The sequence below is a fragment of the Pleuronectes platessa genome, chromosome 7 (genome assembly GCF_947347685.1).
Source record: "Pleuronectes platessa chromosome 7, fPlePla1.1, whole genome shotgun sequence".
NCBI classification, from domain to species: Eukaryota; Metazoa; Chordata; class Actinopteri; order Pleuronectiformes; family Pleuronectidae; genus Pleuronectes; species Pleuronectes platessa.
In genome coordinates this window covers 8,976,133-8,992,511 of record NC_070632.1, presented here as the reverse complement: position 1 = coordinate 8,992,511, position 16,379 = coordinate 8,976,133, and the positions used below count along the sequence as shown (strand labels likewise).

Genomic DNA, 16,379 nt, shown 5'->3' with positions numbered 1-16,379 from the left:
GGCTCAGCCAACAAACCGGACCTTCACTCTTTGGGAGTCGATGCGGCCCCTCATCCTCCTCTCTCGCCTTCTCACCTCCGTGTAAGAGCTGTTAATGTGTGTTTTACTGTAACCCGCATGAGTAGCACCATCCATAGGTACCGCGGTCAATAACTGTCAGGGAGCGTGTTTCATTGCCTACACATTCTCATATCACATCTGTGTTTTTTTTCACTCCTCCTTTCCTTTGCCTCCAGAGATGCCCAGCAGTGTACGAGACAACAGTGTCCCCTACGGGCTGAGGAGGGATCTACACCACCCGGCTCGAGGAGGGCAGTGCAGTGCAGCTCGGGCTCCTGGACACTGCTCAGGTGAAAAGACTCTTTCAACATCCTTCATGTGATGCCCCAGCACTTCTTCATCTGAACATACCACTTGTGGGGGACATAGCGAATTTGTATGTATTATCATTCCTCTTGCACAATGATGAATACCGGCAGCCAGATTACCAGGCAAAAGGAAACGGCGGTGTTCAAAAGAACAAGAAAGGGGGGGTTGTGAATAATTCATTTTTCTGTTGCACTCCTCATCACCGTAATTACACAGCCATTGTTCTTCGACAGGGAGGAAACGTAAAATTACGATTTAGGCAGTGAAATTGTCATTTGTAGCAGTAATTGACACTAATAAAATGATTTTTCCTTCTTTCCCCGTGGATCATATGCTAATCAAAATGTGAAGTATTAAAGATGACACTAACGGGCGTGATAAGCAGCTAATGAAAGAGGGGAGGCAAGTGGGACAGTAATAGACACACTCCCGCTAATAAGTTCCTGTTCATTAGAGCATGCAAACTTGTACCCTCCTCCTGTCTTGGCTGTTTCCTGTGACTGACGGCTTTGACAGCCTTTTCCCATCAGAGGGAAACTTTTGACCGCATCCTCGCATGAAGCATTAATAAATCACCCCACCAATAAGCAAGTTATTAGCCTCTTTATAAATGGATCAGCAGTGTGCTATTATTGGGTGGGTGACATAAGCCTCTGCTTGATTCTCTATTTAAAAATAGATTACGCCGTCTATAGTGCCAGCATTTTTGATGACATTTCTCGTTGTGTGTCTGGGAGGACGTCGTCTTTCGCTGCCTCTCTCACGATGTCGGGAGGCTGACTCACACAGAGCCGAGTTGATATGACAGACTTTGATCTCTCCCACTCTCTTTCTCCCCCTTCTGCTATTCCCCCAGCGGACTTCTGCATATGTCGACCCACATCCACCCTGAAAAAGCAGAACGAAGATCCATGAAATGAGATGCCAAGTACCAGGCTCTCCTTGTGACATGGCAAAAAAAAAAAAGGGTTTCATAGAGAAAGAACAAAAAGAGAAGAAGCAGAGAAGCAGGCCACACTGGTGACCATAATGAGAAGTTCAGTTCAGTGCTCATGGTCGTATTAATCTTATTTCAATAAAAACCAGTGGCAGGCCTTCACAGTGGGACAGCGGCGAATGAAGTTCAGGTCCCATATTGCACCCTGGAGGCGGTTTACCCGTCTCAGAAAAAGAATGGGTACAAATCCAGAAAATAGCACCTGTGTTACAAATAGGCAGCAGACGGGCTGCAGAGAGGGCCACAGGCGCCTTCTCCTTAACCTGCGCAGGTAGGATGGCGTCAGGGAGTCGCGGGGAGATCAGGAGTTGTATTTTTATTTTACCATTAGGACTTTAGCGATCTGGCGTGCACGGGGAGATGAGGGGGAATAATCGTGCTTACTCTGAATTCCCTCATTACCTCTGAGGCTGAGCTGTGGGCAGGAGTCCAAGTCCCAAATGCTCAGAGAGACAGAGAGAGAGAGAGAGAGAGAGAGAGAGAGAGATTCCAAAGCAAAGAGAGCACAGAGGCCAGAGTGTTGATCACAGGGATCTATGGAATGAATTTAGCCCATTAATGCCGGCCCGTTGGGATAATAAGATATGCTGTTTAATAGTGCGTTGCATGTTTTATTCCGGCTCTCTCTCTCTCGAGATGATTAAACATTAAGACTCGGAGTTGGCCCGACACGATCACGTGGCTCGACGTGCTAATATTAAATAAGAACAAAATAATTGAGTTTATCTGTTTCGGCATCACGTTCAGGTTTCCCCTCCACGCGACTCTGCTCCGAAACCTGGCACACTTCTCCTAACAGGCCTCCCCGCGCTCCAGCCTGTTATAGAAATCAACCCTGCTCAGAGTCACTACAACTATCAACATTCCACCATCAGGTCCGGGAGGTTCTGTAGAAGCACAATGCCACACATCGCATTTAGATCTCAGACCAAAACATGTTACATTTTGCCCAAACCGCTAATTGGTGTCATGCAAAAATAGCCTGTTTGAACTCCCTCTGATCGCTGTGTGTGCAGTGCAAAAGCAAATATATATATATATAACAAGGTGGCATAGTTCTGTTAAAAAGCTTTTTTTAAACCCGGTTAATTGTGCACAGAAAGTGTTTAGTTTTGATTTAAAGAGACAGGCTCTGAACTTTACGGGGGAAAAAAGACCAAATGGTAGAAATCTTTGAGGAACTTGACAGAAAGCAATGATTTACAAAGTGTTTCTATATTGGTACATCACTGCGGTGCATTGGAGTTGACTACTTGTGTATAACACTGTTTGCATTGACTTAGCTCGATGTAACATGTCATTTACAGTGCCAGATGATAACACATCTTGTGAGTGTCACCCGGCAAAGTGCACGGTACCTGACAGCGAAACGTTCACGTGTGGGTGAACGCTGGCAAAGAATGCAGGCCTAACAAAGGAGTTTTTTGTTTCTCCACTCCTCTCATTGTTGTGCGGCGCTCACTTGGATATGTAGGAAACATGCCAAAGTTAATAATTAACCTGACAGTCGCCGCTCAGACACCTGTGGATCGCTGCATGTCGTTGGAATGTATACAGCTGATCAAAGTTTGATAGCCACAAAGTGAGGTCATCCGTAGTTCCATGGGAAAATAAACTTGTCCTCAAAAAGCCATTCACGGCGTGCACATAGTGTGACGCTAACATGCAAGATTAAAGCTGAATGAGGCCACTGATGGTTGGATATGACACATTTGTAAAATGGATTTTCCTTCAGTCTTTTCAGGTACACAGCCAGTTTTCTTTTCTTCTGCCAGTCTCCTGCGACTTTCAAAGTAAAAAGGGGAAGAAACAAATTCTCTCAGGTCCTCTTACCTATAAACTGTCAGCACCTCGTTCATCATGATGAAATAAGGAAAACAAATGTTGTGCTACATAATAACCAAGGGGGGGACATTTTCTCTAAAGGTTAAACACTATTTTAAGCAACCGCACGAACAATGACTTTAAGCAATTCAACGCAGCCTCTGTGGGCTTGTGAGTGTGTTTGGATCAGTGCCTGGTGAATATGGCTCCTAACAGGCGTGCGATTTTCTCAAAGAGTGAGAGGGAACGGTGCCAGTCGGGGATATAAAAGTTGTGTGTGTGTTTTTGGTGTCTCAGTGTGTGTGGGTGTTTCATCATGCAAATACTCACCTGATATGAGCCCGAGCAGGTAGCCAATTGGAGCATGATAAGGAAGTTTGGAGGATAAAACAGCCATTGTGGCGGGGCAGCACCTAGTGCGCCTGCATACCTCTGTTAATTCAAATGTTTGGGCAGCAGAAGGACTCGTCTCTTCTCACTGTAAACACGGATCCTGTAGAGTATTGGAATCTCCACACACGGCATTGATCTACGTGAGACCTCTGTCAGGCCTGCTCGGACATCACTCTACTGCTCCGGTAGGCTGTTATATTGATGCTGGGAAAACAGCTTTTCAGAAACAAGACCGGTCTAATACGCTCAGTGTGTCTCAATGCCATGTCATTTTTTAAATTCTGATAACTCGGGGTGCTTCTATTAGCTTGTTTTCGGTCAAAGTGCCTGTGCAGATGTGAACATTGTTTTAAAATGTGGAGCAATTTGTTCTCACATCATGAAAGATTCAGGATTTGTTTTTCTTCAGGTGGGTTTAGGCCTGGGGCTATCTTGTTCTTGCAAAAACCTTCAATTATAGAAGTAAAGAATACACATGTGGACCATTGTAGTGAGCAGCATCGGACATTTTCGAGACATTTGCTCACATTCAGTGAGAATATCAGATTCCATAAAAGAAATATAACGTTTTCCTTCAATACTATGTACAATGTGTGTGTTTACTTCACTATCTCCCCCTGTACACATGATTATTTGTCAATGCTTTCACATCACCAACAACTCGGTCGCATGTGCTGAGGCATCAACATCAGATCTGATTAAAGATTAGTTTTAAAAGCAATGCATGCAGTGATAGAGTAAATTCAAATAGAAAAAGCAATAATCGAGAGAATCTAAACAGAACAAGTTCAATGATATCATAAGGCCAGAGAGGAAACCATCCGTCTTCTGAAGAGTCGCCTCGGTGCTTTAGTATGGATTATGTCCTCACGTCATCAAACCCATATGCAGCAGGGATTTCTTTTTTTTCCACCATGACTCAGCTAAGAGAATATCGATCACTAACTGTGACTAAGTCTTCATCTCCTTCCCTGCAGCACTGCTCCGTGATTGTGGTATTGACAGAAATTACTCGCTGCCTTGTTGATACCTGCTCGGTAGAAGTAAACAACGTTGAGGGTTAACACAAGATAAGGTGTTTAAGCAGACTTGGCAGATGACCTACTTTTGGAATGAGAGCATGTGTCACCTGTCCGCGAGCGAAAATACTTTTTTTTGTAATTGATTTACCAGGTAAAGGAGATTAAAGGAGATTAATTCCCCTGTTTGAAGATCTGGCAGCACAGCATGTGCTTCTAGAACTTGCGACAAGGCTTGGTGTAATTTTGTTAATAACCCAACACAAAGGTGTGACCAGGCTTTCCTGGGAAGTAGGTGAAGCAAGGATCACTGTGTAAAGATTTGCTTTCACTCTGCTGATATATGGATCAGATGTCTCCTATCATGTTGTCCTTTTAGTTTGATTATGATATGATGAAGTCAGCCTTGATTAAGATGTCACAGGACATTTTGGGGTAATTTTAGAAAGAGTGTATTTATTTGAATTGTTTGAAAGAGACAGGGATAGTGTGAACAGCAGAATAATGGAATATATGAAACAAGTCCTATAATTCAGATTGTAGAATGTAGAGCAGTCATTCATTTATGTTGGCACTAATTATGTTTTGTCTAATGACTCAAACCTTCAGAATCTAAAACAAGTTCCAAATAAAACCAGATAGTGTCAAATATGACTCGGCTGTTATGCGTGTGTAACGCTTCTCCATCTCCGATTGGACAACTCAGTGGAGGGGAATAAATTCTGACAGGCTGTATCTGTTTTGAGATGCAAATATGTTAGATGCTGGGTCTGAAGCAAACCTTTATCTTTATGTGTTTAGCGCAAAATTCTGACTAATAACTGTAGGCGTTCAGCATGAGTGGGAGTGCAGCCCATGCACATTCAAAGCAGCTCACAAAGAAGCACTTGTGTGAGCATTGAGTGTAAACCTGTGAACTGTAGAAAATAAAATAACTTCAGAAACATGAGTTAAGTTTGAGGAGTTATTAATGTACTAAAAGCATAGCGGCTCAAAACAGATATGATTCCAGAGCTGATGGAAACAGATGTAAATGTATGTTTAAGACTGTTTGAGAACAAATAAACCTACTATAAATATTTAACTTATCCACTTATCTGTATTTCAAACAGCTCAAATAACCCATCTACTACCCGCGTAGAGTACTTAGTTACTGTTTAGTGCCTTTTGGTGAATTTTTAAACGCAGCCAGATAAATGTTTTAAACTTGCAGTGTAAATGATTTAGAGAGATTTATATGCAGAAGTAGAATGTAATATTCAAGTCATGTTTTTCATTAATCACCTGAAATGAGTCATTACACACTTTGTCTAGAGAGGAAAGTTTTTTTTAAATAACCTTAAGACCACTGTAGTTTCTCCTACATACTTGGGAGGGTTACACAAGGGCTTTTCATTTACATGCAGTATTCAACTTCACCACTGAAAAGCACTAAGTCCAATGCCCTGAAGAACTATTTTTATGCAGTGTAACGATGAGGGCTCATCCTGAAGCTTTAAGGCCAGGTCAGTCCTGTGGTTACCATGGTAGCAGGAATAAAAGAGTAATAACCCAAAATCGATTCGTTGAGCAGCTGCTTTACAGATGATGTTTAGTGCTGATTGTGATGAACTGACACTTCATTTCCTGTGGCTGCTAGTAAAATAACAAATACTAACAATACTACCTGAATTTTCTATTTTCAAGAAATGACCCCAGAAAAGCTGGGTCAGAAAAGGATAATGACATTGATGGACCTGAACATCCAGTTGAATTAAAGAAAATATTTTCATCATATATAAAGTAAAAATCACAATTTAACCATCAGAAGGGTTGTATGTTCCACCTTGGTTGTTTGCTCTGTGATTGGGTGCCATCAATTTGTAAAGATTACTGTTTCATTTTAAATGAATCTATGACTCCTGTCCTGCCTCAGCCCCTCAGCCATGGTACATCACAGTTTAGACACTGCAATGAGCATCACTCCAACCACCACCCTGGACAGCATGCTGACCACGCCTTGGAGCCCCACTAACTCCTACCCTGATGGTGAGGATATGACCCACACAAAACCCACATGATGAATCCTGCTCTGAGACCTCCGAGCCTCACACACTCTCCACTGACATGAATCGGTTAATTAAATTGTAAGAAACATTTCCCTCCAAACGCCTCAAGAAAATATGCAAATCGTCTCTCAGTTCATCAGTCCCGCTCTCTCGCTGGTTATGAAACGATGCACAATGAAAATCATTCAACAATTAGCAACTGATGTATTGCTCACCTGGTGAGCCCAGAGCTCAGCTCACGCAAGACATGAATTAGAGATTCCCCGACTGAGAAGCGGCTCAGCAGCTCTTTCAGTAAACTGCTCTGCAGATTAATTATTGACAAATACCTTCGGTGGTGGAATTCCTGTTTCCCTTATCAGATGTAAATTTACATTAAAGAGCTAGATTAATTCACTGATGTGGATAAATACGATCTTTACACTGTGTTCGTACATTGCTAACTGATGTTGTCTGTTTCCAGTGCCGATGGTGATGTCTGGTTTTACAAGTCGCCTGTGGTCTCACGAGTCCCAGCCTCAGTTCTGGAGCAAGTACCAGGTGTGGGAGTGGCTGCAACAAGTCCTGGACATGCACCAGATCGATGCTGCAAACATTCCCTTCCAGAACTTTGACATGGACGGCAATCAGCTCTGCAGCCTGAGCTACCAGGACTTCATCCGCGCCGCTGGCAGCATGGGAACCATTCTCTTCCACAGCCTCACAGAGCTCAAGTGGAGCGGTGCGTCCGAATGTCTGAGAAGGGGCTGGGGGGCGGGGGGCTAAAAGGGCAAAACAAAAGAAGATTATTGGTCCAGATGAAAAGAGGAGCTGGTTTGAGCTTGTTGTGGAGCAGTTTTGATGAAGTGATGCAGGGAAGGGATCGTAGAGTCGGCCAGGGGTCATGCTGCCTGGTGGGGGAGAGGTGAAGGGGTTCTCAGAGCGACGGGGATGATGTATTTGTTGTTTGCTCTTGCTGGAGTGGTTCTTCTTGCAAAGCACAGAGGGGGTGTGAAGCTAAGACACCGGCTGAGATGTGAGCTCATCCCCTGTTTTTAAATTGGAGTTTGAGCTTTATTAAAGTAACTACAGTCCTGAGGCTTCACCTTTTTAATGAACTATTAAAAAATGTGGCTAAGAGGAAATTAAAAGAACAAAAATGTCCGAAATGACAACTGCACATCTGAACTTGATGGCGTTTCATAACAACGCCACATGAGACCAGGCACAACAGGTTTAACCTCCAGGTTGAGGGAAATTTCCAAGGTAAACCAAACCGCACTGCTGTTATCGTTACTGTCTGCACAAAACCAGCTCAGTATCTGACATTTTCATACAGCTGACATTGTTGAACTGGCCGTTGAAGCAGGGTTATAATTACCACAAAATAATTGAGGTCATGGTGTTGTGTAAGACGGATTGTTAGCCTTACAAAACGTTGATTAGAGTAGCCTTGTGGCGTCTGGTTGAAAACTGTCTTGTGCTTCAGTTTTGTTGTTGTGACAAACATCCAGACGAGACGAGAGCGCAAGATGCAATATTTTAATCAAGGTCTCTTCTTTTTCTGAAAGAGAAATAGATGAGAATTAAAATAGTAAAAATGTTGTGGCACAGTTGAGCTGTGAAACAATGTCTAAATATCCTATAAATGAACACAGCTGTTTTGTTTACAGTGCTGCATGAAATCTCAGAATGACTCACATGCAATTAAGGCCCTAAAGAGGCTTGAAGTGTTTGATGTAGTGACTTGGTTCATAGACATTTGATGAAGTATAGTGAATAATTGATCCTCAAATATTACATAATACTGCTACGTGAAATGTCTGATAAAATCTTCCCATCCCTAAACAGCCCAGTGCCATGCGGAGTTAGGACATCTGGAAGTCAAACCAGAGTGTAAGACTCTCTAAGACATTAGAAAATAAAAAACAAGAAATGAAATATAAATGTTGCTTCATCTTACCTTTTTTTTTCTTTCTTTTACAGTAGATTTCCCCTGTCCATTTCCAGATGTCAGCTATCCACCCGGAGGTTCGAGAAATATCTGCTTCATTACAGAGGCTATGTTTGAAACAAATCATGTAACAAATGGTTTATTTTTCAAATTTTACCTCAATCATTTCCCCCTTTAACTCAGAGATCTATGATCCCATCATTCACCCTCTCGCACCGGTCGCCTCTCCCACCCCTTCTAGTCCTGGTAAGGAACTAATAATACAACCAACATAAATTCTGACTATTGCATTAACGGAAATCAAACTGTCACAGTTTGTCAAATCGACATAAGCATTCAAGATGATGTTCCTTTCTGTTTAGCAGACATAAAAAGATCCTACAGCCGTCCCCACCAGGTCAGAAAACACAGTAAGTAAGATAAATATATTCTTTTTAATCACATTTCCTTTTCAACTATTTAACTTGAGGCCCGACCCTCCACAGACCCACGAGGGACCCACTTGTGGGAGTTCATCAGGGACATTCTCCTGAGCCCAGAGCGAAACCCGGGGCTGATCAAGTGGGAGGATCGGACGGAGGGCGTCTTCCGCTTCCTGAAGTCCGAGGCGGTGGCGCAGTTGTGGGGAAAGAAGAAGAATAACAGCAGCATGACCTACGAGAAACTAAGTCGGGCAATGAGGTAAACCTGCGCGGCCATCCTACACACACACAGGAGAACAAGGCAATGTTGGTCATTTCAATTTGATCCTGAAGTGCATTCATGCAAACTTTCTCTTAAAGCAAGTTTGCAACTTTGAATACATTCAAACATTCAACACATCATCCTCCGCTCACACAGGGCTAAGTTCTGTGAAGAGCGAATAAAATGTAAACTGCATTTGTTGCTCATTCAATTTACTTAATAGGAACTTATTGGTGGGCTCATTGAGAGTTACACATCTAAAACCATTGAACTCAACCCCTTTAAAACCCACATTTACCATTCCCAACCACTGATTACCTCGAATGGACCCATTTAGGAGCGGTGAATGTTTCACTATTTCCCCAAAGTGAACCGAAATGGCCGTTCTCCTCAGAAGATCTACCCGGCTGCTGCTGCTGCTGCAACAGTCACAGCTTTACAGCCAAATAAACGGATCTAATGAGTTTAATCTTAATGCACCGCAAACCATGGGGATCGACTAGAGGCGCTTGCAGGTCCTGTGTACACAAAGCTGATTTTCTATTTACTGTAGTGCAGCGGGAGGATTCACAGCTTGATGCTGATGATCACCAAACAGAGAAAAGAGAAGTGAAGGACGACCAAACAATTTTCTTATAATAATAATGTCACCTGCTGTCTGTCTTGTTAATGCAAGTTATCGTTTTTGTTTGTATTAGCTAATAACTTTCTAAATGTCTTTAGATGTTAATGGTTAGGGTGCGAGATTATGAGTGGGAGTTTCGGATTCAGTTTAAGCACATAAATTAACGGAAGTGGCCCCTGTAGTTAATTCACTAAAATGGTTTGAAGTGTGAGTTGAGGCAATAGACCCTCCAGTGAAATTTGGGCATGTGTCCCTTGAATTGTGAAAGCTGAAAGCCGGTTAAAATCTGTAGAAGTGTAGCGCGTAAAACATCAAGGGCCCTGGTGCACGTCTTTGCCAGTTAGTTGTTATTTTACAGTGCAACACCCTCTTTGTTCAAATGTCAGATTCACTCGTGCACATTCTATTAAAACGAAGTGGGGTGTGCATTCTTGGCAAGTTGCCCGAAACCATATATCGAGGTTGAGTTAATAACACAGTATTATGCTTCTGAATGGGCGCGTCCACAACATGCTTAGTGTGCTTGTCAAGCTTGTGCACAAAGTGAAACCTTTTCCTCTGCAGACAAGTTGTGTCTCTCACGACCAAGCAAATCGACCATTTTATCAGCAATGGATCCACCGAGGTGCAAGCTCCCCTGGGGTTTAAGAAAGTGGGATATGGATTTCTTATTGGTTAATGTATGTTATGCCCAAATTAACCTAATCCATCCTTTTTTTTTTAACCATGCCCATGGAGAAGTGACCTTTTTTCTGCCACTAGAATTGAGTGAACATGCTCCACAGCTGCACTTGCACTATGAGCTTAAGACCAATACACTTAGCTCGCCCTTTATATTTAAGTGTTCAGTTTAAAGCTGAATTATCCTCAGGCTGTGCATGTAAAGGCACACAGACAGCTGACTGACAGACAGCTACAAGCATTTGAATTGTCAGATAACAAATAAGAACGTAAAGCAGTTGAACTGTTGGTTGAATGTTGACATTTTTTTTTTTTATGATTCAGATGATCGGTAACAAATTAATTATTGAATTTGATTTACCGTATGTCCTGTGTTGCAGATATTACTACAAAAGGGAAATCTTAGAACGAGTAGACGGACGCAGACTGGTCTACAAGTTTGGAAGGAACGCCCGAGGATGGAGGGAGTCAGAGAAGTGATTAATATGTGTTTTACTTGATGTCGTGTGTAAAAATGTGATGTTTTGTTATAGTTTGAATTGACTGTTTCTAACGACGATGTTTTTGAAGTGTTTACACGTTCTTGTTTATTGTGTGTTTGCCTTTTTTTTATTTTTTAGATGAACCCTTTTGTTGTGACAATGCACTGAGATGTTGTTTACTGTGCCTTACTGAAAAAAAAAACTTTGCTTATGATACATGCTAGCAGTTGAATCTCAAACCTATTTAGTGAAGAATCAGATGAATGAAGACTCTGTCAGGAGCTTACAGGAAACCTGACAGATGCTGGTTTGCTTTCTCTCCAAGTCAGATATTTTCTACCGTCAAAAATGAGTTGATCAAGAATTCAAGCACACACAAATCTCTCTTTATGATATCGATACTGTGAAGTGTCCTTTGGGAAAGATGTTTGATCACTGCATTAACACAATATAAATAATGATCATAAAAGAATGTGCTTTTAGCACCGTGCAGGATTTTGAAGTAAAGTGTAAATATTAACAGTAAAATATATGCATGTAGGAAGTTTGTCTTTCTTGCCTCATTTCATTGTTTGCTTTCACTAAACTGAAATGAAAGTGTGTACATGTTTGTTGATGTTTATTTTAAATAAAGCTTGCGATCTTTTTTACTTAATGAAAGCCATTTACTACCATTTGTCTGATTGTGTAAATCAAGAAAAAGACGATTCCTGGGACTTTTAACGGGATATTATTCTGACAAGTTGCGCTGTATAAATCCGCATTTTGGCTCCAGTCTCCGAACCCGTAGAGCAGCTGCTCTTTACGAGAGTTGATCAGTAGTAACTGTCGACACAGTGTGACTCAGATCTCAGCCACATGCAATCAGAGCTAGTGCTGATCATTCCTGTGTTTTTTTTAGGGCTGTGAAATGATTACAATTTTTAATCAAATTAATCACAGGTTTCTATGGATTAATCATGATTAATCACATTACCGATTTTTTCGGAATATTTTTGTGAAAACAAGATTTATGACATTTAACTTTTCTTTTGTGCTGCAACTCAGCAGTTCTTCAGCAGTTATCATTGCTTTTCCATATGGAACATTAATATAATCTTCATCCTAAACAGAATTCGGGTTCCTTAGCCATTGTGTGGTTGAATAAAACTTTTTTTTTTAAATTAAACAGAAATTATTTGAACTTCTTAGCCATAGGATGGTTGACATTTTTTATATTTTTTGTCACACAACCATTAATCACACCATGATACAATCTAATGCCTCTAAAGGCCCTCTTAGCTACTCGGTCTTTGGCCAGTTGGTGAGGCAAACTAACTTGTTCAAATTCTCTGACAGTAAAGCTGACCGCTTCTTTTGCACAATGTGTCCTGCGAGTGAGTCTGGTTTGGCGCATTCCACTTGAACGCCCCTCGCCGACCAACACATGCTTCGCGTTGCGGTGGTTAGGCGGGTATTGCTACGGTGAAATGATAACGTCTTCTCGCAGAGTGTGCATATCACCTTGGTTTTACTGAATGTTCGATCTTTGTTTTTTTGGAACACGATCTTCCCGTCCAGAAGGTCCTCAGGTTCATCAGAATTATCCATGTTGTTTGTTTGTTTGAATGGCAGCGGCCGTCTGACTGCATTAGAGCGGCGACTAGTGCAGAGGCGGCGGAATTGGAAGGTCCTTCTGCGCATGCGTTAAATGCGTTAAAAAAACAAACGGATTAATCCTGTAATTTAATCATAACGCATTAACGCGTTATTTTTCACAGCTCTAGTTTTTTTTATCATGACAGTGTGAGATGCCACACAGTTGATCGCTTGCCAATGCGTGCCTTAGCCGCCAGGCAGTTTTCTGGATGAACCACATTCATCTCGATGGTCAAACCAGATTAAAGCAGTGTTAAAAATAAAAAGGCTCCTTTCTGTGACCTGTGTTGGCAAATCTGGTTCTAATCTTCACTGTGGTATCTTGATTTGGTTTCCCCTCTTTACATAGCCTGCCGTTGATTGCCACCACGTTCTGCTGCTATCTGTCCTGCTGGCTTCTGAATTTGCCCATCGTCTCTTAACTCTGGATTCTGTCACTCTGCTCTGTCCCACACATCAGCTTCACAAACCAACACAGTGATGACCGGAGCTGAACAAAGTGATTTAACATTGCACAGTCCATAATAATGACTTTTTGTTTTATTTCAGTGGCGGATCTAGGATTTTTCTAGATCCGGGGGCCATGAGTGGGCCACAATTTACACAGAGGGACCAATTAAATGTCCGACATCTATGTACAACTCCTGATTCAGTGAGGTGCACATTTAAGTAATTCCTTGTTCACTGTTAGCTCTGTTTTTTTTTTTAAAGAATACTGACAGGACAGAGACACTTCACTTCAGATTTCAGGTTGGGCCAGTGCCCACCTGGCCCCCTGTTGTATTTATCTATAAATATTAGGCACTAAACATCAATATAAGACCTAAGGAGAATTTCTCAAATATATACACTGATTTTTTCAGTTATTTCTTTCTGTGACACGACACAGTCACTGATTAGAGGAGTTTGCTGTTATTTTATATGCCGTTGATTATGGGATAAAGTAAACAGGGTTTTGTACAGAGATGATGCTCCAGATCAGCTGGGGATAATAGCGACTGATTGCCGAAACGAAACAGGCAGGAATCGGGATTCAAATTAAAGTGCGTATCCATCATAACCCATTGTTTAGACACCGTGTTTTTACACTTCACATCGAGCAATCACACTGTCGATTCTCTGGAGCAGCACTTGTCGTGACCCAAATGTGTTTTTAATTCAAGAGATTAAACAAAACTGCGATTATTGTTTTTGAATATTGTAGGTTTATTTGTTTTAAACCCTTGAATAGTGACAGTGAGAAGGAAATAATGTTTGATAGCTGTGAAGCAAAGTGTGACAAACAAACGGGGTGAAACATTCTCAATATCATTTTGTATTATTAACCTTTACCCTCATTTGGCTTCATTTCCTTTTATCACCATAATATTGTGTAATCGTACCTGACTGTTAATAAAGCACAAATTGGTTCAAAGGGAAAGTAAGGCTAGTTTCCATGGAAAGATCAGAAGCACAGTAACGCATTGAACTTCTGAAATCTGGCTTTACTTTCAGGTTTGAATAATGTGCGTGCTGCTGTGATATGGGAACATGTTTGAAATGACCAACCGAAGATTAGTGAACAGTTAGGCAAATTGCTCGGACTTATCGGGCAGCTGCGACGCAAAAAAGACAGGAGCTCCATTTTCCTAGCCCACCACTTCCTTGTGAATGCAAACCCCAGCTTTACATACCAGTGAGAGATCATGTCAGCCCCATACATTTGATTCAAATCCAGAGACTTTAATATGCACAACACGGCCTGATGTGAGTCTTACAAGTTATTCTCTGCGCCTGTGACCTATATGGTTCACAAAGGTTGGCTGCAAGCAAGAGGACAATTTGCCAAACCAATGTTGGGAAAACAGTTAAACCAGTGTGACGAGAAATGACAAAACTTAGTTGGAGGCCACATGGCGGCAGGCAGTGATGGCACGATGGCAAACATGCACCCAAACCAGTTGTAAGAGATCCGGGAAGGAAGACAAACACCCCTGTGCACCTGAGACGAGTTATTTAATCCACGGGCCTGGGTTCGTTGGTAAGTTGTTTCATTGCACAAGGGCAGCATTATAATGTGAATGGCACAGACAGCTGTCTAGAAAGATGACAATGAAATGTAAGAAAATAAACTGAAGGCCCTCTGCCCTGTTTGTTGCACCACAGGCTGCACAGTTGAAACAATTGGCGCCATTGTTTTGCCAAAAACAACGCACGATATGATTCCGTGATTGCATTTATCTCTTATAGCCAGAGAAACGCTAAGGCTGCTTTATCATTAAAAAGGGAAAAGATTGATTCGATCAGATAGAAAAACAGGGAAGTGATGGAGGATAGCTAAAGTGTGGGCCATGAACACAGCCAGCTGGGATTCTGTGTCTGTCCCATGCCCCATCAGTAGGACTATTGTGTTTTCTCAGCAGATACACAGGCCCAGCTTATCAGGCTCCCTTATCACTTTCTCTTCACACTCAAATGGACCTGCAGGCGATCAGCCCCGACAGATTGAGTGAGTTGGACAGATTAGAACTGTGCCAGTGATGCCAGTTTTGCTTTCCGTGGGCTTGTGTCACAGTTCTCTGCCCGTTTAGAAACAACTCACCACTTTATTATCTTATCAGAAGATAGAAAAACATTAGAGTGGAGGTTTAATGGTGAAACTAAAATAATCCCAGATGTCTGGATGCACTTGTGCTGAATCGGCTTTTAAGACTCAAACAACTTATTTTGCATTTACATTATATATATATATTTTAAAAAAAATTGTTGCAAATTTACCAACAAGTCTGCATTCCCTGAATTTTTTATGAAACAAAAACCAAATATACAAGGAAGTATAATACATGCATGATAATGCAACAGTGGTTATTCCAGCCTGTAGTTACGCCAGTTTATTTCCTTCTCGGATTCCCACAAATTGTATTTTCCCCGTGTGCTCTTGACAATAAACTCACTTGATTTCCTCTTTGGCACACAGAGTCAAATGAATGATTTACTAAAAAAATTCTATGTGTAAACTTTTATGTTGTTACACATGATTACTTCATACGAATTTAAACGTATAAGGTTGCATGTGCTGGAATGTTCTGTCTCACATCCTAACACAGCCACAACCGCACTTTCACATCTTGACAGGAATACCATTCTTGGTAAGAAAGAGAAATACATAAAAATGTGCTACAGAGCTGACTGTATAATTGCATCCTACCAAAACTTAATTTATTGCTATATAACACATTGTAATTGATATTAATTTAAAATAATTGTTTTGTATTAAAATAGATTCAATGAATTCATTATATGCATTAATTAAGATGAATTTGGATATTAGGATACGGGATAGGAAGAAGATGTGAATCCTTCCCCACTCACAAAAAAGCAGATTTAATAGTGTTTTCTTCTTTCTCTTTTTCATCAATTTAGATTTTTATTCATGGCATAAACACGAGAGGATTTTAATATAAATGTGATTTTTGTGAATGTCTTATTTTATTTTTGGACTAACGTTTTAATTTAATTTGTAAAATGTTCTTTCAGCAATAATAATAAAACGGATGTGCTCTAAAACACAAGAAGTTTGGGATGGACTTAGAGTTATTGATAATATGGTAACTATGACAATTATTCTCGTTTATACATGTAATATTCAGACATTTATGATTAATTAACAAGTTTTAGTACTAAATATCCCTCGGGATCAATACATT

At 41.2% G+C, this 16,379-nt stretch overlaps 1 protein-coding gene across 2 annotated transcripts; it reads left to right on the top strand.

The window, feature by feature from the left end:
- Positions 1-3,495: 3,495 nt before the first annotated feature.
- On the top strand, positions 3,496-11,719 carry ehf (ets homologous factor). Of its 2 annotated transcripts, none has more exons than XM_053427850.1 (9): positions 3,496-3,768; positions 6,518-6,630; positions 7,114-7,371; positions 8,481-8,525; positions 8,616-8,660; positions 8,767-8,829; positions 8,949-8,993; positions 9,069-9,264; positions 10,954-11,719. In XM_053427850.1, exons 2-9 carry the CDS (start codon positions 6,528-6,530, stop codon positions 11,051-11,053), a joined length of 855 nt encoding a protein of 284 aa, XP_053283825.1. In that variant the 5' UTR covers positions 3,496-3,768; positions 6,518-6,527; the 3' UTR covers positions 11,054-11,719. The 2 variants fall into 2 exon arrangements, with proteins under 2 accessions (XP_053283825.1, XP_053283824.1); XM_053427849.1 differs by having other exon boundaries at positions 3,497-3,768; positions 8,946-8,993.
- The last annotated feature ends 4,660 nt before the right edge of the window (positions 11,720-16,379 follow it).